The 25,067-nt window shown below is 38.8% G+C and overlaps 1 protein-coding gene across 4 annotated transcripts in view; it reads left to right on the plus strand.

The window, feature by feature from the left end:
- Positions 1 to 1,750: 1,750 nt before the first annotated feature.
- The window catches only part of MTF2 (metal response element binding transcription factor 2), a 36,235-nt gene continuing 12,918 nt past the window's right edge, over positions 1,751 to 25,067 (plus strand). For 2 of the 4 annotated variants that reach the window (XR_011325774.1, XM_069789252.1), the window contains exons 1-14: positions 1,751 to 2,018; positions 12,913 to 13,111; positions 13,250 to 13,331; positions 14,820 to 14,915; positions 15,291 to 15,391; positions 15,727 to 15,875; positions 17,134 to 17,229; positions 18,340 to 18,408; positions 19,237 to 19,360; positions 22,774 to 22,841; positions 23,225 to 23,395; positions 24,031 to 24,139; positions 24,337 to 24,395; positions 24,561 to 24,665. Coding sequence is in view for 3 of the 4 variants with exons in the window: in XM_069789252.1 (XP_069645353.1) it covers positions 2,014 to 2,018; positions 12,913 to 13,111; positions 13,250 to 13,331; positions 14,820 to 14,915; positions 15,291 to 15,391; positions 15,727 to 15,875; positions 17,134 to 17,229; positions 18,340 to 18,408; positions 19,237 to 19,360; positions 22,774 to 22,841; positions 23,225 to 23,395; positions 24,031 to 24,139; positions 24,337 to 24,395; positions 24,561 to 24,665 (1,433 nt within the window). In the remaining variant the exon portion in view is untranslated. Of the gene's footprint in view, positions 2,019 to 12,912; positions 13,112 to 13,249; positions 13,363 to 13,712; positions 13,863 to 14,819; positions 14,916 to 15,290; positions 15,392 to 15,726; positions 15,876 to 17,133; positions 17,230 to 18,339; positions 18,409 to 19,236; positions 19,361 to 22,773; positions 22,842 to 23,224; positions 23,396 to 24,030; positions 24,140 to 24,336; positions 24,396 to 24,560; positions 24,666 to 25,067 lie in introns of those variants that run through there. The other 2 variants (XM_069789253.1, XM_009925899.2) reach the window with 2 other exon arrangements.

Consider the following 25,067-nt stretch of genomic DNA (forward strand, 5'->3'; position numbering starts at 1 on the left):
TTTGTTACAAGTAGTACTTTATGGGTAGGATGCAGCCACGCAGCTCTGCAATTCTGCAATGGGGTTATGCAAACTGCTTTTGGGAACAATATTCTAAGGACAAAGAGGGTAGAGCTGGCATATGTCTTGCTGGTCAGGAGCTTTTGTGTTGGGTTTGTGTTTTTTTTTGGTGCTGGTGGTGAAAATGTTTACATTATAGGGGAGTGATTCTACTTTGACAAGTTTTGATTTAAGTTGTTTGAAAGATACAGCAGGACAAGGCTGGTAAAAAAAGTAAGTTGTGAGGGAGCCAATTATTGATGTTCAATCATGTTTATTCTGTTGCTGACTAGGAAGTTTGCTTTTTAACTTAGCTGAACACTGGTTCTCACACGACCGTTGTGATTAAAAAGTAAAAACCTGCATGCAGGTGTATCTCAGATTGAGTGCAATTTTCTTCCTCCTGCTGGTGACCCTTCTTTGCTTTTAGCACTAGCGGTACCTGACTGCTGTTCGTAGTACGTGAAAATTGGCCAAGAGCAGCCAGGGGCCCTTGTATTTTGCAAACCTGTTTTTAGCAGTAAACCATCATGATTACTGAACAGTGTCTAGTTAGCACATACAGGGGAGAACTATCCCCTAAAACTTGTATTTAAAACAACTGTGAACAAGAGATTTTGATCATAAATATTGCTTTATTCTGATGTAACCAGGAGTTGGCCAGACAAGGCTGTACTCTGCTGCTCTGCCCAGGCTTCCCTCCCTGGGATGGCAAACCGATCCAGTGTCTTATTTTCAGTGGCTTATCCGGTGAGGTAAGAAGGCTGTGAGACCCTGGGCAGCACGAGCAAGAGCGAGCTGGGAATTGGAAATTCACCCTCCACTCCCCTGAACTCAGCCACTCCCCGAAGTGTCTGTCACACCAGTTGGTGAGATCTGATCTACTAAGTATTTGCATTTCAATATTGCGCCCAGTAACTGCCCTTATGTGGTTAGGGCAAGCTTTGTAACATATGCCACCACTGTATTGGGCAATCGCTGCTTTTAATCACGGGGACTACAGGACTGGTCCAATCCTATAGTCTAAGAAATTATTCTCAAAACCAAGCCATTCTCGGTGACAGAAAGTGAAAAGCCTGTTTTGCTTAACTAAGACAGCTACCACTACAAACAGAAACCAAGGTTTAACTCATGTCCTAAAATGGCAGTATCCTGGTGACTGTCACCGCAGAGGAGCACTCTGTTCAGCCCGCTGCCCCCTGCCCTTTGTACCAACGAACAGGCATCAGCCTCCGGTACCTGGGCCGGGCCGGGCCGGGCCGGGCCAGGCCTGGCCGGGCCTGGCCTCGCCGGCCACGAAGCCGGGGTCCCCTCCTGCCCTCCCTGGATCATTCTAGATACCAGGGCCGACCCCCACCGAGGCGGGGAGCTACGCCGCAGCCCCGAGCCCGGGCGGGGGACCCCCAGGGCCGCCGGGTGCGGCGGGGCGGGCGGCGCTGCCGGCGGCGCTGCCCGGGCCGCCTCCCCGCAGGTGCGGTAGGAACAATAGACGGCGGCTGGCGGGGCAGCGCGCACCCCTCAACACTGCCGCAACGAGTCCCGGGCGGCGGGCAAGGATCTCTCCGTCCTCGAGCACGCCTAAAGTAGTCCCTCTTTGTTCACCAGCGGCAAAGGTTCGGATTCACCTGTGTCCTTCCGCCGCGGCGCTCTTCCTCCCCGCCCCCTGGCCTAGGAGCTGCCTGTCGGCGCAGGCGGGGCCCGCCGGGGCGGGGCCGAGGCCCTTTGTGCTCCCAGAATGCACCAGCTTCTCCTCCGCGGGAAACAAAAATGGCGAGGGGCTACGGTGGAGCCGGGCTGTCTGTGAAGCGGGTCTGACCCCTCCCCCGCCGCCTTTCCTCCGCTGCGCCGCGGGGTCCGTGCTCGGGGGGGGTCCCTCCGCGCACCGAGGGCCCGGCCGTACCGGGGCGCCGGGGGGAGGCTCCTGAGCTCGCTGATTTCCCTGTATGAGGCGGTTGGCACCACTGGAGAGACCGAATGAGGTGAGGGGTGGGGGGGCGGGCCGCGGCGGCGGGGGGGGGGAGGGAGTGGCGGCCGGGCCCCGCGCGGGGGACGGGGGGCGGGCGCGCCCCGCAGCTTGGGCCGCCGGTGCCGCATCCCCCCCCCCGCTCTCCCCCCCGCCCCCCCCCGCCCCCGCGGCGGCCGCGCCGCCCGTCGGGGAGGGGGTGCGAGGGGCCCCGCTGCGGCGCGGGGGGGGGGCCCGGAGGCCTTTGGGGGAGGAAGCTCCCTCCGAGGCGGACGCTGGCAGGCAAGTAAGGGGTCAGTGGTGCTCTTCAGTGACCAAAACAAAGGGAACGGAGGCGGTAGGCCGTCTAACGGGGTCCGTGGAGGTGCCGCAGCGGTGGGGCTGCGATTAGGCTTGCGCCAGCTGTATTTTTATCTTCTCGTTGAAGGATGTTGTCCGAGTAGGCTGCGTTTGCTCGAGAGCGGAGAGAGCAGCACAAAAGAGGTGGTGGTGTTCGCTGGTAACTTTGTTTTTGGTTTCTTTTTTTGTTTGCAACGCCTCATCTTTTCGTCTCTGTCAAGCTAGACAATTCGAACGTGCTTAGAAGCTTACCTTTTTAGTCCACTAAAATATGGTAACTGTTGCACGCTGAAAGGATGTGCGATAATGTCTTTTCTTTCCTTTGGTATTTGCCTTCTGTAGGAAGAATGGGTTGATACTTTTGTTAGTCAAAGAGAACAATATGGTGCTGTGTTGGATGCTCTGGATGCTGATACTAGTGTTGAAATACTAGGGCTTATCCATCCATCCATGAAGTATCTGGGTGCTATTTAAAGGAGAGGGCCTGCATAGTTAAATGAAAGAGCTGCCAGGAAAGCAGTGTAGCATCATGCTTGTTTCTTGAATTTCCTTCTGTTAGTTAGGCCCTGCTCATGACTTTAAAAGGTCAAACGTAGTAATGGATAATAGCATGATTTTCTCCTGACTTAGTGTAAGGGAAAGTGATCAGTCAATGCTTTATACCTAAACTGTCAAAAGCGCGGGATAATAAGAAAACAGTTCCCCTGTTGTTTTTTCTTTTGGTCTGTAATCAGGTTGGTAAAAGTTAACGTGTTAATGTTTGTCCATTTTTTTGAGAGCTCAAATTACAATTAATTTGAAAGCATTTGAGGTTAGAAGAAGAAAAAAACTTAGTTTCTGTAGTACTAGAATACAGGTTAATAGGTTCATAGCTTTTTAATGGAAGGAGAGTAAGGGAGAGCAAAGATTAAAACTATGAAAGAAGGTGCACGATAAAGTAGTGAAAGCAAGAAGGATCTTTGCAAGGAGCTACAAGCTGGTAAAATGTTGGATCTGTTCTGAGAGTATAATGTAGTAATGTTTTCCACAGTTAACTCTTAATCTGTCAAATAGAGATCTGTGGCTTCTCAACATCTTGTCTTTTCTACTCTGGCAGGAATTTTAAATCAGATGTAGATGCTTATCAAAAGTTGGCTTAATATGGCTGGTCGCCAGTTGTTGAGGTATACATTATTTTTTTTTTTAAATAGGTGAAAGACATATGCACTGGTAGTTAGTATCAAGGGTGGCCTTGGATACAGTCACGTTTGTTCTTCCCTGCATTAGGAGATCAGGTAATGTTTTTGAGAAGAGCAGCTGTAACAAATAAGTTGTAGCTCATTTCCTAGTAGAGAGTGAGCTTCTGTATTCTCTGGAGATAGATGTGAATGAATATAGTACTAGAGGCACCTAAAATGCTTTAAAGCATATTTTGTGCTCCTCGTGCTAGTTGTGGAGGAGAAAGCTTGGAGGGAAGAAACACGTGTGACTAGAATTCAATATGAATCTTCCTTTAGTTTGTGAATTGACAGTGCTTTTTGTGTGACTGACCTCTGAGCTTGCTGCAGGGTTGGTTTCACCTTCTTTACAGGCCTTCCTTGCAGGAAATGGAGGGGAAGTGTGTCTTTGAGTAAAACACAACAGGAGAAGAATTATAAAACCACAGGTATTGCTGGAGGGTCCTCAGGCAGGGTAATACCTGTTACTGAAAGCGCTGAAACTAGTTGAATTTGCACTTTGAACAATCTAGATTTCAGGCTGATGGTCTCTTCCTAGAAGGTATAATCTCTGTGGAGGAGTGAAATCAAGAGGCTTAATTTTCTTTGAGAGAAAGAGAGCCAAGGATGAGAACATTCCTAATGAGCTGGACATATTTCATTCACTAAATACCTTGGAGGACAATAATACTTTATTTAACTTTTAGATTGATTTATTTTTAATTTCTTTCTATGGAGTGCTTATGAAGGTTGCTGTTCTTGGAGACTAGCCTTAAAGAAGGAGATTTATCTTTATGCGGTTTTGATCACCTCTGAAATCATTTTTCTCCACCCCACCCCCCACACCCCTGGCTACTCCTAGTGCAAGTCAGCATGTTGTCTGTTATCTGTTTCACTGCTTGGGTGCATGCTCATACCATATTTCCTTAGGTATGTTGCTGGACATCCTGTATTTGGATACTGTAGAAACCCGAAAGGCAATTGCTGTATTGGAGGAGGTGCTAAGTATGCAATTAAGGGAAGTTCTGATCTGAAAAGGTGTGTTGCTACCTGATAACCTTTGTTCGTTCCCTGATACTACCTTCTGCCTCTTCACTTTGTGTACAAACACAGGATCAATCCCAAACTAATGGCTCTTATAGTACAGGTCTGCCCTACCCTTATTTCCCTATATACTAAATATGTAGGGAAATATATTACTATGTAATGGTCTTTTAAAGACTAATACTTTCACTTTGCATGTCAAATAGAATTAAACCACTTCTAGTTATTTATTATTTCTTGAGGGAGAATGTGAGAAAGTAAAACCAAAATCACAAATTATTGTATTGTGGATGTGAGAAAGCCCTTATCCTGCTGGCTGCCTCTTTTTAATAACATGAGTCAATCTTATTAAAGACAGTCATACTTCACAGGGTCAAAAGATGACTGGGGTTAGAAGGGATCTCAGGAGTTCTCTTGTCCTGCTCAGCGTAGCATCAGCCATGAGGCCAGACCGGGTGGCTTTATCTAGTCAGCCCTTGGCAGCCTCCAGTGTGGGAGGCCACACAACCACCCTGGGCCCCTGTTCCACTGCTGAACCCTCCTCATGGTGGGAGGAGGGGGAAACATTCCTCCCTGCCCCATACCTATCAGAATCTCTCTTATTTCAGCGTATGCGTGTTACCTCTTGTTTTCCTGCTGTACACAACTGTGAAGCGAATAATTCCATCTCTCTAATTTTCTCATAGGAGCTGGAAGGCTGCTGTTACACCTCCCTGAAGCCTTTTAATCTCCAGGCTGAATGAGCCTGGTTCCCTGAGCCTCCTCTCATGGGGCAAGCGTTCCAGTCCTTCGCTGTCTTGGTGGCTCTTCACCAAACTTGTCTAGTTTGATGTTCTTGCACTGGGAAAACCAAAACACGGTATTTAGATGCTGTCTAACGAGTTGTGTGTAGAAGGAAATAATCGCTTCCCGTCAATCTTCTGGTTTTGTTCCTGTTAGTATAGCCCAGGACACCATTTGCCTTTGCTCACAGGACATGTTGCTGGGTCGTGTTCTGCTTTCTGTCTGTCAGACCCCCAGACAATCTTAGCCTGGGGTTCTTCCTTCAGATGCAGGACTTTGCTTTTGTCTCTGTTGAATTTCATTAGGTTCCTGTCAGGTACTTCCTTCAGCCTTGCTGAAGTTGAGGTAAGTGGCATCGACTCCTCTCCCCTTGTCCACAAATCCTGCCGTTTTTAACACAGAAGGTGCTCAGGTTGGTCAGGCTGTGATTTATCCTTGGTAAATATGTTTAAATGACTGTTTCTAGTCACCACCTCTCCATGTGTCCAGAAATGTGTTCAGGAGGACTTACTCCATGACTTTCCTAGAGACCAAAGTGAGGCTAACCAGCCTGTGGTTCCCAGGGCTGAACTTTTGCCCCCCTCGGTGAGGAGGGTTCAGCAGTGGAACAGGGTCCCAGGGTGGTTGTGTGGCCCCCTGCACTGGAGGCTGCCAAGGGCTGACTGGATAAAGCCACCCGGTCTGGCCTCATGGCTGATGCTACGCTGAGCAGGACAAGAGAACTCCTGAAATCCCTTCTCACCTGAATTATTCTATTATCCTAAACAACTGTAAAAGAAAATAATTTTGAGAATGTGTTTCTTGTCCCCCAACCATTACTCTTTGCTTTTCTAGACTGAGGGATGCCCAGGTTAGAGTCCCTTTATCCTTATTCTGTACAGTTGGTGATGTGGCTTAGGCTTTTGATTGTAGAAGAATACAAAATAGTTTAAAGATAAGGAGCTCAAAGTTAGGCTTTTGATTGTACCAGAATACAAAATAGTGTAAAGAGAAGGAGCTCGAAGTGTATCTTGTAGATGTTCTGTGACATGGCACACTGGAAGCTCAATATTAATTTGGCTGCGTGAAGTAGCACAAAAGGATAGGCTATAACCTAGACTTGTACTGGATCCTCTGCTTGAAATAAATGAATGGCAATTTACTAATATAATAGATTGTTCATGTATAACTGGAACAGTGACTGTTGCAACAAAGTTGCCATTATGAAAAGCAAAGTGAACTTTTTTTTTTTGGAATCAGACTGATCTTAAGTTTGAGCCCCGGGATGGGGGAAAGGAAGTATCCTGCTAAGTCTGTCTGTCGTGTTGGCCCAGCAGAATCTTGCTATTTGGGCAGAGGTAGGTATGGTTGACAAAGTGAACAAGTAATGTTTGGCATTAGATCTCATAAATTGCAGACAAGCTGCAAGGAAGGTGGGAAGAAACATGTGGCTGGGATCCAGCAGCTCTCCAGCTGTTAATAGAGGTACTGGTTCCCAGTAACAGGTTAGCAGCTATGTTGGAAGCATGGCTTGGGCTTGGTTATGTGGTGCTGGGTAAACCAGCTAAAATTGTGGCTCTCGGAAAAGATTCGTTTCCCTTTTCTGCTGCCTTCTGGCTGTGAGTGCTTGCTGCTTACCTGGCTTGTCTAGTCACCAGACCTTTCTGTGAGGTGCTTTAATTTGTTTAAAATATCAGAAAATTAATCCATATTAAGGGAAAGATAACTGAATAGAAAGGTAATGGAGAAGTCAGCTTGTCATTCCAGAGCTGGTGGGAGGGGAGCAATCTGATGTATTGGATAAGCCATGTGTGAATGGCCCTCAGTTTTGTGTGTTCTGAGCCCTTGCTAGCCCTCCATGCCCCCCCTCATTCCCTGTGAGATGTCAACTGTCCTGTTTCAAGGAGAGCAGAACAGACTGCTGGTATTTTATAACCCTTCATAATTAAATTTTCTTTAAAGTTTAATAAAAGTCTAGTTTGTAACTTTAGACACAGCAATTGCAATTAATCAGCAGTAATGTTGCACTTCCAGAACTTAAACTGATTATCTCCAAGTTCTTTCATTAGATCTTCCTCTCCTATGTGATACCACATTTTCCAGTTCTGAGATAGGTTTAGGATCTATGTGAGTTGTCTTAGTAGGATGCTCTGTGTGTGTGTGTGATTTCTGGTCTGAATTCCCTTCTGCTAAATCTGCTGGGCTCTCTAAACTCATCTTCCCTTCAGTGTGATTTGTATTTACTGGGAATAAATGAATTAGCTGTAGGTCCCACTTTTTTGAGTTGTCTCAGTGGATTAAAATTTTCTCTTAATATGCTTTGGGCACTTAGTTGTTAAAATCTAGTATCTTTAAGTTGGCTTCCAAAAACTATCTGTACTCATAGGGTAACTATCATCTGTTACTGTTGCAGTATTTGTGAATCATACAGCCCTTCTGGAAGAAATTTACCAAAATTGCATAAATAGTCAATGAAACTGTCTATAGTACAGTCATGCAGTCTGGTGGTGCCAGTTGAGGGAGATTGTGTCCTGAGTTGCTTGTTTGCGTTTGTTCTGTTGTGCTGACAAACCATTCTGTGAAACAAAGCAGTGAACTGAGATGGCTGAAAAAATAACTCTGTCAAGGGAGTTTTTCTTAACAGGAGTTGTTTCACAGCAGTTGTTACAACAGAAGGAGTACAGGAGTATGAATGACCTTAGCCTGGCACTGTTGCTGAGGAAAAAGACACTTGGAAACAAAAGGGAGAGTGCTCAGCCTTTTTAATTCTCCAGCCTCTTCACATCTTTTCCCCTAACTTTTTTGCTTCTTCCTTTGTAGCATTGCTGTGGAGTTACAGAAGTCACAGGCATCAAATGGACATTGAAGTTTCCTAACCTCTAATAAAGAGGTTAGAAAGAGTTACAAACCAGTCAAAACTAACAAATCTAATTTGGATAAATACAATGCTATGCATAGCGAGTTGTCATGGTTCACAGATCAGACTGATTTAGGTAGCTTACCTTCCGAGGGAGTTTGCCATTCCTGTTGACAAAGGATGACAGGCTATCTCCTGCTGCTGAAGCTTATTATAAATTAATTCATGAAGTAGATAAATAGAAGGTCTTCTGCCTGTCTTGCTTGAATAACTATGTTTATGACCTAGACCCCAAGGTGAAAAATCAATGAGCATTTTCACTAGTTCATGAGATTAACTTCTCAAGAAATGGTAAAAGTGCACTTCTATTTTGAAGTGTATTTCAACATGCAGAGACGTTTTACTGTCTTCCCCCACTAACTTCTGAAAGGTTGTATGGGCACATAAGTACTTTCTTTACATTTTAAGTGCTTGACTAAGAATACAGCAACAACATATCCAGTATTGAGTAAAAGATGTAAAGCCAAGGTAGGTTGGACATGCTGTATGACATGCAGTGTAGCTTAGCTGTGCAAGTTAAATGAGATAAAGTAGATTTTTATATTGGGTAAGTTTTTCAGAAAAACTTAAGACATCTGTTGGATATTTTGCAAGGAGAAGTTCTTGGAAATAAGTTTTTAAGATGGTGGGGAAATTGTTACTTAAAGGTTACTAATTTTGTTAGTAACTATGAATGGTATAGTAGGAAGGTGCTATGGAGCTGACTTCATGGAAGACTTGAAAGCAAGTTTCTGGAAAATGTGGAACCTTCAATTTCAAAATTGGCAAGCAAGAAGTTAACCTCAGTTTGCATTTTCACTTCCAACAGAAATTTTATTTTAATGGTACATGTGGCTTCTTGGTACTCCACTACAGTCTGCACTAAATTTCTTGTGATATGTGCCATATTTCTAGAAGGCACTTCAGAGACACCTACTTTAAGTAACTTATGGCTTCCTAATTAAAGTCGTCTTGTTAAAACAGTAGCTCTTCCCACTTAATCTCCATCAAAAACATTGAGGGAATGTTTCCCTCAAGAGGAACTTCTTATCCATGTGGAAAGCAACTGTTAAGCTAGTGTCAGCCTATTGTGATAACTAACCCTATTTTCAGTCTGTGTTAGATAAACCATAAACTGCCACAGCAGGAGCTACTTCGTGAGCTGTTTAGTCATCACTTCAGCAGTGCTGTCTCCCACGGAGAGCAATGTGGACAATGGAGAAGTGTCTGCTTTATTGGCTCAGACCTTTACTGTGTGTCAAGATCCTTCAGTGTCTGAAGTAGCTATTGTGAATTTAGGCTGTTGTGTAAGTCAATGTATAGACTCATTTAAGTGCTTTGTGCCAGAAAATGATGCACAACACATTTTTGTTAGAATTTGAATGGAGTTATGGGACAAACTGCTGTCCCATGAGACTTTAAAAGAAAGTCTCATCCTTTTGAAGACTTTTTAAAATATAAAACTCAAAAATAGTTGTTGATTTTTAAATGTAAATCTGTACTAGATTGTGTATAATAAATTAATTGATTGTGTCTTTTTGCTTATTCTGTGCAAGATCTTTCGCACCTTTTTTCAAGTACTGGAAAAGAGGAGCAACGTTCCTGCTTTTTAACTGCTTTCTCTAGTCGCTTAAATCAAACCAGATAAAAAGCTGGAAAGAAAATCTTTGAACCTCCAGAAGCGAGTAGTCCCATCAAAACACTTGTAAAACAGTTTCAAGGTGCACTAATGAATTTAAGTGCTTCAAACTACACATGGCAACTTATTAAACCGTTTAATATGGTAAATCAAATTCATAGATGTAATTTGAAGTATCTAAATACTATAATACTTTGTAATGATGAGCCCTTTCTAGGGAAAGAATTATTGGCTGAGACCAAGTTATAGTTTCACAACTGTTTCTAGGCTGCTTTGATCAAGCCTTGCCTAGACTTTGAACATTGCTTGCTTTGTGCTAAGTTGGACCTGTGCGTAGTCAGAAAGGTTTGGGGAACTGATGGAGGTAAACCTTTTTTTGCTTTCATGCCTGGCTGACTTCAGACACATTTGTTTCTGAGCCTCTTTGATACTTGGCTGTGTAAATGGTTGTACAGATACAAAGGAGAGAGTAGAACAAACATGGGTTGCACCAAGTGCTAAGTAAGGGCTGCGGTCCTGCTTCAGAGGCCCTTGCAAAAATTTAAGCTACTGTACAAGATAAGGGGCAAAATCTTGCAGTGATGTACAAAAGATGGTAAGGTTAAATGATGAAATAATCCAAGGGTATGAGGTTATTCAGAATAATGTAGAGAGTGTAGAAGGACTTCAAGCTACTGAGTGACTGGCTAATGAAGTGGCAAATGAAATCTGGTGCAAACAGAAGCAATTAACGCACAGTGGGAAGAGAAACAATAGTCTGGGAGCAGTTAGAATGAGAACCTGCAGTTTCTAATAATTCTTTGACATTTTTAACTCAACGCTGGATTGTGGGGGGGAGAGGGGGGAAAGGCTACAAATGTTACTAGTTGGAAAGGAGCAAAGAATGAAAAATGGCCTGGGATGCCATGCTATTACCCTGTCATTGTAAACTTATTTCGAATGCTGTATGCATCCTGTCCCATTTATCAGAGGTTAGAGTAGAACTGGGGAAAAGCAGTGGTAACTTTAAACAGCTTTCACGTGAGAAGCAGCAGCATTGGTAGGGGGAAATATGGCTGGGTGGGTCTGAACATTATTACTGGGGCACAAAGAATGGAAAGAAGATGGAGAAGATGGAAAAATGACAGTTTATTTTTCTGATGCAGTGATGAAAGGTGTCAAATGTAGTGACAAGGTACCAGCTGTGAAACAAGTAAAAAGAAGTGCTGCTTTACAGGTTCAGCAAAACATGTAGGAAAACTTGCAGAAGAAAATTCCATTAAGGACTGAAAAAGAAAAAAAAAGTGAAGATATTGCTGCTTGAGATATTTCGATCCACACTCCGTAAGAGACCTAGAGAATATCTGGGAGAGGAGTGCTGTTCTAAGTTGTTTGGTTGGTTGGTTGGTTGGGGTTTTTTTAACCCTGCTCCTCTGGTCTTCCCTAGTCACCTGTCTGAATATTTTTGTATTTGGGATCAGGCAGGACTTAAACTGGTGACCCAGTTGTGCATGAGGGTGCCAGAGTTATTGGGCTAGGTGGAACACTCATCTGGCCCATTATGGCTGCTTTTACTGTCATATCATTGTTTCGGCTTACACTGATTATAAATATGCTTAAAACAGCTGTCTAATTTTCTTGTGTCTAACCTTCTTGGTTTAAAGTGTTTAATGCAAAACCCTGTTGATTGCTCTCTGGAATATTAACTTTTGCATTTTTTTGCATACTTTTGATGTTTTAAGCCATTATAATTCCAGTTTAATTTTCATATTGAATGTAAATAGTAAACTTTTTAGGGAGAAGGGATTCCCTTCTCTTTGAAACTTCAGAGTAACTTCTCTGACATCTGAATAGCAATTCTCATGAAACTATATAGGACACTGATTTATTTACTGGTTTTGTTGGTGCTTTGTGATTTAACTAAAATGTTTCTGGTGCTGATAATACACCAAAGCTATCTTGAATGAGCTGAAACTTTGCTCTTTCAATTGACTCTATCCTGTTTAACTCCCTGATCTGTCCCTTGTGTTTGTCATAGTTATACATACATTTAGTTTCTAAAGAGAAAATACATTTGGATATAGGAATGCTAACTTTGTTTTATAGTCTCAAATTCTGCCTATTACTTAAGAAGATTCTTCCTTGTGAATCATCTGGTCTTATTTTAGAATTTTCTATATCTTACTCTTGGAGTCTAGTGTTTGATAGCTAGTCTGACATAAAAGCATATTGACACTTATATATAAATAGGCTATATATTATGGAATTGTGTGAGGAAAAAAATATTACTGATTCAAGGAATTTATAATTTTGAGTTTAATGTGTGAAGAAAGGTTGCAAGATCTTTTGTTTTTCCTCTCTGATTCTAACAGAGAGGAAACTTACTTTACACTAGAAATTTAACATGTAGAAATTCTTTTGCTGGAAACCTCTACAGCTATGCTTAGTTGCAAAGCATGATGCTGTGTTGGAAGTACCTGAGTTAGTATAGACCTTGAGTTAGCATAGTGCTCAACCTGGTTTGTTTCTTTTTTATTTTAATTTTATTTTATTTTTATTTTAATTCTAAGTAACTAACTGCCGAATACCACATTAATTGTCAACTACTACCCTCCCTGCCGAGGTAATGTAGTTAGAATTGGCTTTTTAGCTACCTTGAAATTTTAGAAAACTGTCAGCAACTCGAGTGACTAATGTTTTAGTCATAAGTAATCCTGTATTGAATGTTTTTTATGCATTCTTTGATGCTTCTGGTGACTTTATAAAGAGTCTCTGAGCTGGAAAGTTTGTGTCTCCTCATTCTCATTTACACTAGCTAATTTCATAGAAGATTTTTTTCTTTATATAAACTTGCCTCTTTCAAATTTTGTGGACTCTTACAGTAGCAGAGGCACTGCTACTAAAGGTGTGTAGAGTCTGAAAACATAACCAGGTTTTTAATTACCTAAAGTTAGCTAATTGAGTTCTAGCTGAGAGTCATATTAATATTTAAAATATATGGTTTCTTACTTTAACCAAATTTTGATTACCTTTTCCCTTGCTTCCCTTTCTTTAGAGACTCTACAGCGGTGGGTAATTCACTGGTCCATAAGCGGTCTCCTTTACGTCGAAGCCATAAGACCTCAGCATCTCTGACCAAGCTGTCATTACGTGATGGACAGAAAGCCAAAAAGCCACTGTGTAAATTTGAAGAAGGTCAGGATGTCCTAGCTAGATGGTCAGATGGCTTGTTTTATCTTGGAACTATCAAAAAGGTAAACAATTTTTTAACTTCACTGGAGTCTTACAGTATCATCTGTTGGTTAAATATTACAGTATTATTGTCTCAATATTAAATACATTCTTCTGTTTAGTCTTTTTACTCTGGCTTCCACTGGATTTTTGTTTTTCAGATAAACAAACTGAAACAGAACTGCTTCATTATATTTGAAGACAGTTCCAAATCCTGGGTTCTCTGGAAGGACATACAAACAGGCAAGAACTTCAGTGAAGTAGTCATTGTTTGGTATTTTTGGTATTTTGTTTGTTTAGATTACTATATCTGTTAAAATAAATTATTACATTCTTGCATCCTAAAGAGTGATATAGTTTAATGTGACCCAGGATCATGAATTAGGCAAATTGGAAAAAGAGAAAAAAATTTCAAACAACTCTCTATCTTTGCAGTTACTTTTTTGTTTTTTGTTTTTTTTGTTGTTTTCATGTAACTATGTGCAGGGAGGGGAGAACACTTCTAAAAATAATCCCATTTGAGTTTATTTGGATAGGGATAGAGTATAATACTCTGTCTTAACAGAAAACTCCAGGCCCTAATTTACACCGAGTTTATGTCCTCCTATTGTTTTCAGTTGAAACAACATGACGTGGAAAGAAACCAAAGACTGGAAAAATCCTAGATTTGAGTGGAGTTTTCACATTTAAAAGTAACACCATAACTGTTGTACATAAGAAACCATTACAGATTTTGGAGTATTCATGTGATATAAAGAAATGTGCAATTATCAAGTGAGACATCTATTGTATATTAGCTTTGACTTTTTTTTTTCCCAGATATTTGGGGAGTAGCTAGTATTTTGATAATCTAATGCTAATGAAGCATGGATGACAATTTCAGTGACAACGTCTTCTGAAAATCTGATTTCCTCATCGTATAAAGGCAATGGAAATCTGATCTGGCTGTCGCTGATTTTTGATGTTTAAACTAAGCACTTCACCTGTTAACATGAGAAGCTTTGTATTCATAACAGCAAAAAATCAATGGCTTTATTTCTGAGAAGCTTTTAAGATACTGCTGTTCTGCTTCTGTATAGTACTAGTTATGATCTTTGATTCATTTATCGTAACTATCAAACTTTAATGCATGAGTATGACAACACGTAGATTAAGAAACTTGTATTTTAATCCAGATTTTTAGACTGATACATGGTATAATTGGAGCAAGATGTAGTTTTGTTTCCAGTTTGCAAGCTAGCTTTTTTTAACTGTGTGCTTTTTGTATGCTTGCAGATATGTATAAGAAGTAATAACATGTTTCCTAAGAGTGTTGGAGTTTGATATTAAAGCACCTTGGCAGATCTGTCAAAAACATATGCACCAAATTGTGCATATATTTACAGGAAAAGAAGCATATCTATCAGTTGTCCAGATAGGTTTTGTTTATACCTATTTTTTAGCCTGCATTTACATACTGTTGATATTAAGGAACAATGGACTGCATAGTAAATAGGCAATATATGGCCTATAAATATCTGTTGGCCTATGATAAGTGATATAAATATTTGTGACACATACAGTCTGTACAAAATGTCTGAATTTATTTTTGTTAAGAAGTTAGGCTCTGTAAAAATGTTTCTACAATGCATGGATCTGTAACAGAAATTACGAAAAAAGTCATACATGTGGTAACCGTTCCAACTGCAGATGTAATCTGAAAAAAAAAATCACACTTTCATCTTTGTTTAGGAGCCACTGAAAGTGGGGAAATGGTCTGTACAATATGTCAGGAAGAGTATTCAGAAGCACCGAATGAAATGGTTATATGTGATAAATGTGGGCAAGGTAACTAGATTTTTTTTTCTATTTAATGTATTTTAAAAGATTTTTTGATTTGTTTTATGAAGGAGGATATTTGCCTGGCTCTGACTGACTGCTCAACTGATCTTAAATTTTATAGCCCTTAGCGGCTATTAAAAGCTCAGTGAATAATGATAATCCATGTTAAAGTGGCTAACACCTGTTCTGTAAGTAAAGTTTATTTTTTCTGCTAAGAAAATTTAAAATACTGTTTTGAATGCGTTAACAATCTTTTTGATCATATTTTTGGCACTTAATGATGGATAATGCCTTATAGTTGCATTAAAATTATATATAGTTAATTCTGTGTAAGCTTCTTTTGCCATTATAATAACACTTTGGTTGATCATTTTTATACAGGTTATCATCAGCTGTGTCACACACCAAATATTGATTCCAGCGTGATTGATTCAGATGATAAATGGCTCTGTCGACAGTGCGTTTTTGCAACAACAACAAAGGTGTGTTTCTAGAAAAACATCTCTTAATACATCCCATATTGCTTGCATACTTTGTTTTTGAAGTTGAAACAAAAAAAAAAAAAAAAAGCATTTTTTTCAGTGATTTCTTTTTTGTTAACTTTGATCTGAATGGGAGTTTTATATGTTGGGAATTAATATTTAGATGAGGTTTGGCTTTCAAGTTATTTTTAAACAAATATGTTAGTATTAAAACATAAACGTGGAAGTACTTTACATGATTCTAGACAAATTTCCTTAACTTTTAAATTAAAGGATTTGAAAGTTTAAAAAATATATTATTGTTTTTGTAAACTAATGTATTTGTTCTGGCCCAGAGAGGTGGTGCGCTTAAGAAAGGACCAAATGCCAAAGCACTGCAAGTCATGAAACAAACATTACCGTATAATGCAACAGACCTTGAGTGGGATGCAGGTCATAAAACCAATGTCCAGCAGTGTTACTGCTATTGTGGAGGACCTGGAGAGTAAGTAAACAGATAATATATAAGAACTTTTCTCCATAATGCAGCTGCAGACTTTGGCCCTGATCCTGTAGACTTTTACTTGTGAACTTGTTAGTTTCTATTTCTATTGGGTGTAGGTATTAAACTCAATGCAAAGTGGAATTTTGATTTATATCTTTTTTTTAAATGTCTCATGGGAAATACATTTTTAATGGCTTTCCTTCTCCCATCAGATCTTTTGGTTTGTTCTAATATTGTCATGTGACCGTGACATAACATCACAGTCTATTCTACAACAAGCAAGAATTTTTTTTTTGCATTGCTGCTGTTAATGTGTTGAGATTGGAGTTGATTGTTGATCATCTTGCAATTCTAGGCAGTGTTTTTCTGTTGTTAACTCAGCTCTGTTATTAGTCACAAATATGGATGTATCTAGAGATTAGTTCATTAAATTTTTTTGGAATAGACAGCTGTCTGATTCTACTATAGTGTCATACCCTGGATTGCAATTATTGGCAGGGTAAAGACTTTTTTTCCTCTTATGGCATTACAGAGTCCTCTGCTGGTTCTTTCTTACAAGAAAGGCAAGAAGAGGACTTCTTAAGCAGGTAGAGATAAGTACTCTGGTGTCTGCATGAATGAGTAAATGACTAAAATAGCATTGAAGATTTGAAGTCAAGGCAAGTCAAGAGTCCAACAAAGAAGCGAAGCTTTTGAGTTTATATTCACAGACAGAGCTCTGGTTTGAGAATTTTGCAGACTTGGACAAACATTACCTTCAATTTTGCATGATTCCTTTTCTCAAGGGAGAAGCTGAAAAAGGAAAAGGGAAAAAAAAAAAGATATAAACTATGAGGTTCATTTTGAGGATTCAAGTAGTTGAATCCTCAGAACAACTGTTTGTGACTTAATGCGGCTGGGTTGCGCTTTGGAAAATAACAAGGAAGCTAATCCGGTGTGTGAGAAGGAGCTTATATGGAGTTACTGAATACTTATTATCAAGAATTAAAAGGTGGTTGTCAGAGGAAATTACTAAATGAAGAAATTAAAAAATATAATTCATCCTTTTACTAGACTATCTTTTATTGTTCTTAGTCACTCTCTTCTAGTAGTGATTCATTATGGAACTAAATCTTACGGAAATATCTGTACAGATGACTTTTATAAACTATGAAAATAAGTTTGGGTCAGAAGATCCCTTGCTAGTTAATTTAAATGTAATGAAGAACAATTTTCAATACTACTTTAACACATCTTGTTTTTCTTTCTGTTGGTGAAGCTGGTATCTAAAGATGTTGCAGTGCTGCAAATGTAAGCAGTGGTTTCATGAGGCTTGCGTGCAGTGCCTCCAAAAGCCAATGCTTTTTGGTGACAGGTAAGAAACTTAAGCTGTACTTTATGGTTGTCTTTATTTAAAATGTGGAGGGAATCTCACATATGAGCTTTTATTAAGGCACCTTTAATACAACAGTATGTTCCAAAAATGGTGTGAGTTTTATGTAGATTATATGAAATAATGCATGTGTTCAGGTGCCAGGAAAATACAGTTCTTCATCTCAGTTTAATGAAGGAGAGTGGGGTGGTGGGGTAACCAATGCATATTTGAATTCAAAGTGTTACTGACTTCACTTCGTGTGGGAGTCCATTATACTATAGGTGCTGGCTATTGGGAGGTTAGAAGTTTTAAAGCAGACCACTTTCGTGGGCCTATAAGTTAGATAAGGGCTTTCAAGTTCACATTGTGTAGGTGACTAATCTCTTGTATGCAACAAGCACCATGCTTCAAGGTAGGTTGTCAGTGTGTGTATGCAGTGGTAGTTGCCTGTACTAACAGTATAGGGAACTGGAGAGAGCTGGACAGATAGTTTGAGGGGAGCTATGTACGTCCTCTGTTCACATGTGATGAGTTGGGACAAAAGGAAGTGAAAAATGTTGAGTGTTAGTCTGTGTTTTCATGTTAAGAGGAACTTGGAGCAGTTGGAGCAGATGAGAGAGAAAACTGGAGGAGAATCAAGTATTATCTCATTCATTATTTATTATACTTTCTTTTAGCTGTTGGTTGTGTTGGAATGTTTGTATGAAGGAACTGAGTTAAGACCCAGGAATGCATGGGTCTTTTAAATGCATGCTTACACTGGTGCACAGGTTTCTGCATTTGAGAGAGTGGAGTGGGGATATTACAGAGCACCATCACTGATACAGTCACAGGTTGAGGGACTTTCTCAAGGAATATGAAAAAATGGTACCAGGATAAAATTGAGGAATTACCTTGTATCTGCCCTGGTAGGTACCAGCACAGACTGTGGAGGTTGATAAAGGAAGGTGAAGGACAAAGGAACTCTCAAATATCATATGGCTGGCTTTCTAGCCTGCTTAACTTTCATTTTTTCATAACTAGGGTGTTAAAACATTAAGAGAGTGTGTGTGTGTGTACAGACACCCACCACCCAGACACATGTACATATACATATGTATATATTTTTAGGTTTTATACGTTCATTTGCTCAGTTTGCAGTTCTGGACCAGAATACCTCAAACGTTTACCCTTGAGATGGTAAGTATGAATTTAAAAAAAAAAAAAAAGGGTGAGTTGAATACATGCTCTGCTTTTCTTTTTAGTATTTTGATTTTCCTTGCAAAAAAGGAAATCTACTTGCTGTCTTGTTTTCTGAGCTATTCTTACTGCTTGTATGAACAGGGACAACTTTTCCTTCAAAGTTTATCTTTAAATGTAGAGATATATTGCAACTGTGTGCTCTCAGAATTTATTCCTGGGATTGTTCAGTGAAGTAGCAAGCAACTACTCACTTGTTGTGTATGTGAAGACTGAGATGTTCTAATGAAGCCTTTAGATAAGCCAAATGGAGTGAGTACTAGCGTATGCATCTTGACACATTTTATAATAGCTTCCGATGAGATTTAATGGTTAGCTGTAGTTTGAAATCTTTGAACTAACATGCATATTAGAAATTATATCTAATTCAGTGGATATGTGCTAACAAATATGCGGTGGAAATTATCTTGTTAAATGTTAATTCATCAAAATACTTGCATGAATTTGAATTGATACATTCATGTATGAATTTGGACTTACTTAAATATTCCATGGTTTAGACCAGTTTTGGCATTTAAAAGAACATCGTGACAATTAGATGAGGCAGAGATGAAAGTAAGATTCAAAGCAGAAGGAATCTTGAGGAAAAGAAATGACAGGAGACTTCATAATGTTGTTCCCTGGATTGAGTGTTTTAAGTTGTGCTTTGTGTTCCTCTAACTATATCGTGCTAATATCTTTCCTACTAAATTATTTCAAATAAAAGTAATTGGAAGACAAAGATAACTTTTTTCCTCTGTTTTTCATTCAAATATTTCTGAATTCTAGGGTAGATATAGCACATCTATGCCTTTACAACCTAAGTGTTATTCATAAGAAGAAATACTTTGATTCAGAGCTTGAACTCATGGCCTACATTAATGAAAACTGGGATAGATTGCATCCTGGTGAGGTAAGTAATTGAAATACTCGTTCTTGTTTTTCCTCACAGTGCATACATATGTCCTGAAAGTTAGTGACCTATGAACTGTTCTATTCTGGATGTTAAATCCTTTATTACCTTAAAATCTGGTAATCCCAAATAATGAGATCATATTTAATTTCCTTGCAGAAATAGAATGTTTTTTTGTGGTGTATGTTATTCTGAGCTGTAAAATTTCTCCAGTGATCCATGTATCTGTTATTTTATTATTTGCATGGTAACTTTCTTTATATTCGACTGTTTATTCTGTTGCATATATATTTTTTCCTTTCTTTTCATTTTATAATTCTCATACTTCTTTGATATATTCATGTGCACAGACCAGAAAATGTAAATGTAGAACTGAATGCAGAGTATATTACATATGAAGGCATCTTCAAAGTCTCTAAAGTGTAACATATAACAAATTATTGTACACAAACATTTCCTTTTACCTCCCTCTTGCAAACATGGGTGATGATCAGTTCATGTCCAGGTCTAAAGATTGTTTTGATTCTTTTCTAGACTGATTCAACTACTTGTCAAGGCATCTTGTTTTTAGTTCACTACTATACTAGTTATTTTTCCAGCTATTTGATTTATTGGGCAGTCATCTTAGCATTAAAGGAAATCCATTTCCCCAAGCAGACTGACTTCATATTTAACTAAGAGGAGCAGTGTAAATACTTGTTTCCGCATGTAAGGTTGGATGTAAAATTTATGTCTAAATTCAAATTGGCATACTGGTAAGAGAGTATGCACTTTTCTCATGCATGAAAATTGTTTAGAGTTTTGAAGTTTTTTAATGCAGGTGGCGTATAACTGGTTTGAAATATTCTGATCATGAGTACATCCTAATTTCATACTTCTTTTCAGTAAATTCTTACATGTGTAATCCATTTTTACTAGCAGACACAATTTGAGAATTAAATGTATGTTCTTGGTTTAAATGAGTAACTACTTTTCATGAATAATGGAAAACGGTTTAAAATACATATGTTTAGGCTATGAGCGTCAATAGTTTCTTAGACAAGCAAACACTCAAGCATTACTAAAAAATGACAATTAGTGTCGTTATGAATAGACATCTGGTTTACTTTGGAATGTATGGCATCTCTTAGCTAAGTCATATCAAGTCAGTAATTCTGTCATATCAAGTCTCAAGCTTTAAATAAAAAAAAAAGCTGCACAAAATGTGGTAATTCTCATACCATCTTTTCCATAGAATGAAATGTTCTGGCTGTCTTACTGCGCAGTTTAACAAATAGATAGGCGGTGTTTAATTTTGACTTTTGCTTCTCTTGGTATTGAGGGAAATATAGAGGAAATTGTTTATTTCACAAAAGAAAACTTTCTTTTAGATTTAACATAATTTCATGTCAGAATGGTTGGTCAGAGCAGCCGTGGTGTGGATGAGGAGAGTGGAGCTATCTAGCTGCCATTGACTTGGAGCACACATACCATTTTGAAGAAGCTGAAAGGTTACATACAGTCCTCATTGTGCTCTTCCCCCTTTCCACTTTCAATCCATCCCCGCTCAATCTATGTGATAAACACGTAACTAAGGGGGAGGAAGGAGTTGGGAGATCCAAAATAAGGAAACTCACCTCTTTGTTAAGTGGTACTTTCAATTCCTTAATCAATATTTGTACACCTTCAAGAAAGCTACTTTTTTTTAAGTCTGAAGACTATGTTTTTGAAGGGGTAGAGTTTGAATAAATGCAGAAAAGCTGTGTTGAGGACGTCTTCAAGACTTTTTATTCTGAAAAGATTCTAAATGTCTCTCACTAAGCTGGGAAAAATTGTCTTGAAAAATTTGAGGCAAATGTATTTTACTTTGGTTAATCTGGTTTCTTAATTAAACATAAATTAGTCACAGAAAGAATAACATCTACAATATAATGGTTTTAGGGTTTTTGTAATATTCTTAGCTGGCCACTGTTCACTGCCTGAACAAGGCCACTACTAGAAATGACACTTTGGTTTCTTTCTCTAGCTGCTTTCAGTTGAATAAGAGGAAAAGTTTTTCAGCCATAGGTAAGGTAGGAGTAAATGGTGGAATTATCAGACCTCCCAAGCAAGTGATTTTTAGCATGTTATTATTTAGGATGTAATAAATATATGGCAGTTTTCTGTAGTTAAGTGCTGCAGAGTTGCAAGACCTCTGGATAGCAATGAACTGTGCTGAATGCATATGGTAAAGATGTATAAAACCAGTTGTTACTTTCTTTGGCTAAAATGGCTTGAATATCTCCCTGAACTTTAGTAGTCAGGTAGACTGACTGTGAATCTTGCCCAAAATTATGTTAAAAGGTTGGTTTTGAGTATATTTACTCATTTATTTAGGTGTTAGCACATTTAATCTTTTGAGCATTTCTATCTGTCCTGTTTGGTCAGAATTGTATTCTTTTAGAAAGTATTTGAAGGTTGGGTTGGTGGGGTTGGTGGGGTTTTTTTGAGCTGCAAATGTTGTACAGTCTGCTCTGTAGTATTCATACTAATAGTGAAACTTATACTCTTTGTGAATTCTATAACTAAAGATAAATTTTCTGCAGAGCCAATTGGATATAAATTCTGGATCATTTTGACATGGCAACTGGAAATATACTAGCTTCACTGGAATTTAAAAATAGCTGTCTAAATATAAAAATAATCTTATTCTAAATTCTACTATATAAATGTAGTGTCCACTTCTTTATAGTCACCACCATACTTATTCTGCTTTATGTCTCTAATTCATAAGTATGCAATTTTTTAGAGAAAAGATTCCATGTTTTGGTAGCTTGATAGGGACTAGCTGCTTCAGGCTTTGGTGCAAGAGGGGAGCTTAGACTGGGTCTTAGCAAAAGGGACATGAAAATGGATTTACTTCCCCGCCCCCTTCCCCTTTTTCACTCTTAACTTTTCTGGGCCTTTTCCAGTTTTTGTATCATGTTGAGTAATGTTGGCAAAAACGGGAATTGGGTCCTGCGGCAGGTTTTCGGTTAAAATGATCACCAATAAAATAACTAAGTTCTTGTGTCAATATAGTTATCTTCCACTTCCAATCTCAGTTATTGGGAAGACATAATGCTGCAGAAGAATTCTTCTCAGCAGTCTTGGGAGGGCAAGCTAGTATTATGTTCTTTGAGTATATGAATTCTTTGAGATATTTTTCTTGCACTTATTACAAGTGAAACTCAAATTCTTTGGCCTGGGCTTGATCCTGGCATGAATTCTGTTGATGTAAATCACAGAATATATGGGATAATGGTTAAGGTCCTTTGGTGTTAGGTAGTTTCCACAGCTAATACTTCATAAATGTACTTCACATCCAAACCTGTAGTTGCAGTGACTCAAAGTAACTAGAATCTTTCTATTACTAAAGAATTCGACAGGTTAAATGATTTCTTAATACTTCACAGCTGGCAGATACACCAAAATCTGAAAGATATGAGCATGTACTGGAGGCATTAAATGATTACAAGACCATGTAAGTTATTGGTACTTTTTGTTTTAAATGTTGTTTGCCTATTTAATCTGTTGTAGATTACAGTCTTCAGTCTCCTTTGCTCAGTCTATCTGATAATCACTTTGGCTGCAGATAACACTTAAATACTGTTTCTATTTCAAACTATAAGATTACATAACTGTTGGAGTGGAACCCAGATAATGAGAAAAAATTTGTTTTAACTTCCATCTTCTTTCCACTTTGCATTCTGTATTTGAGAGTGAGGATTGCGTTAGGAGTAAGAGGGGAATAAAATACCACTAGACTATCCTAATTTGCATAGTTTTGTTTTGCATGTACATTGCTATTTTGAAAGTTGCTTTCCCTGGGGTCAGAATTTTAACAATTAATTTAAAATCATCTAGGTTTATGTCTGGAAAAGAAATAAAGAAAAAGAAGCATTTGTTTGGCTTGAGAATTCGTGTTCCTCCTGTGCCACCGAATGCTGCTTTAAAGGCTGAGAAAGAACCAGAAGGAACTTCTCATGAGTTCAAAATTAAAGGCAGAAAATCATCTAAACCAATCCCTGATGTGAGGTAAAATAACCCAGTCATTTGAGCAATGTTGTGGTGAATCGGGGCTACTTTGGGTATATTTTTGGTACCTACAAAAAAGGTGTTTTCATTGTAGAATGTGTTTTTTATAAATAACTGTAAAGGTGGACTGTTAGTAAGAACAAGGTCTTTGAATGAATTTAATTGGCTTTCTATTAGGATCCTTCTAAAAAAAACCAAACCCAACTTGAAATTTAGCAGTAAGAACAACAGAAAATATCCCAGCTTTGCTGTCATTTAGGAAACAATCTTGTGTTTCTGAGCTCTCATGCAATAATCTAAATAGGAAGCATGATGTGAAGTTGTAACTTACATTAGTAAATGTGCCATGTTTTTTACCAGTGTGATCGTATGAATAAACAACATTTAACACTTGTTCATTCCTCTTCAATGTTAGGGAATCAGTAATGTCACTAGAAAGATATTGTGTCCGTTTGTTGTTCTAGAGGCAAAAATATGTAGCTTTGTACGTGACAATTTTGATTTACCAGAATAACCTCATTTAGCACAATGTTTTAGCAATACACATCTAATTGTGTATTCATTGTCAAAGGAAAACATATATTCAATGAAAACTATCTTCAATAATACACAACAAAATATAAATTTTCTTCTAGGGAATTAAGTAATGGTATAGAAAGAAAGGGGAAAAAAAAATCAGTAGGTCGTCCACCTGGTCCCTATACAAGAAAAATGATTCACAAAACTCCAGAGTCGCCTCCTCTGGTAAGGTTTTTGATATTCCCTGCCACTCCCCCACCCTTTTCCCTCTAACTGGATTATCATTTTTGAAGAAAAATATAACCAGTTCATCTGAATCATGATATTCCCCCATTCATCCTCAAACAAAATTGATGCAGCAATTAAAACTTAATTTGAAGTACTTTTTTTTCTTTTTCTTTTTTTTTTCCCTATCTTCTTAGGATAATGAACCAGTTCCAGTGATAGAGAACCCAGCCTTGGAATTACCCTGCACTGTTGGGTAAATTAAAAAAAACCAAAACCAAAAAAACCTCCAAAAACCCCTCCAAACCCTGTAAAACATTATAATACTATGTCATTTATCTGTTTGCTTCTGAAATGTCAGCTCTGTTTTTAATATAATATTATTTTCATTACATGGCAACCCTGTTATCTTGCATATCAGGAAATCTGATGGAACTGCACATTCATCCAATACCTCAGATGTGGAATCCACAGGTGCTGCCAGTATGAAAGAAACTACCTCATCTAGCATTTCCAGACATTATAGGTAATTATTAAATTACTCTATCTGCTATAAAGATTTGTCACATACTCATTTTAATAAAATTTTCTGAAAGGGGGGGGATGGGGACAGGAAACAATTGGTTCAACAATAATTCACCCTTAATAAACAGATGTTGCAGGGATCCTACAAGAGGTATCTTGCCAAAGCATGACATGTAATGTTCGGAGTCTCTGAAAACCTGAGTTTCTGTTGTACTTCCAGTCAGTTCTGAACCTTTTGGCTAACTTCCATGAAATCTGATCCTGGTAGTTCCAAAGAAGTTAGTCTAACAAGATTCATGAAGATAAATGCTTGGATGAGAGAGACCCAAACCAGAAACCCACACTTACAGAAAGGCAGACAATTTTCTAATCATCTGTGGCCTAGTCATTGCCAGTGCTGTTT

Source organism: Haliaeetus albicilla, chromosome 8 (assembly GCF_947461875.1).
Source record: "Haliaeetus albicilla chromosome 8, bHalAlb1.1, whole genome shotgun sequence".
In the NCBI taxonomy this organism is placed as follows: domain Eukaryota; kingdom Metazoa; phylum Chordata; class Aves; order Accipitriformes; family Accipitridae; genus Haliaeetus; species Haliaeetus albicilla.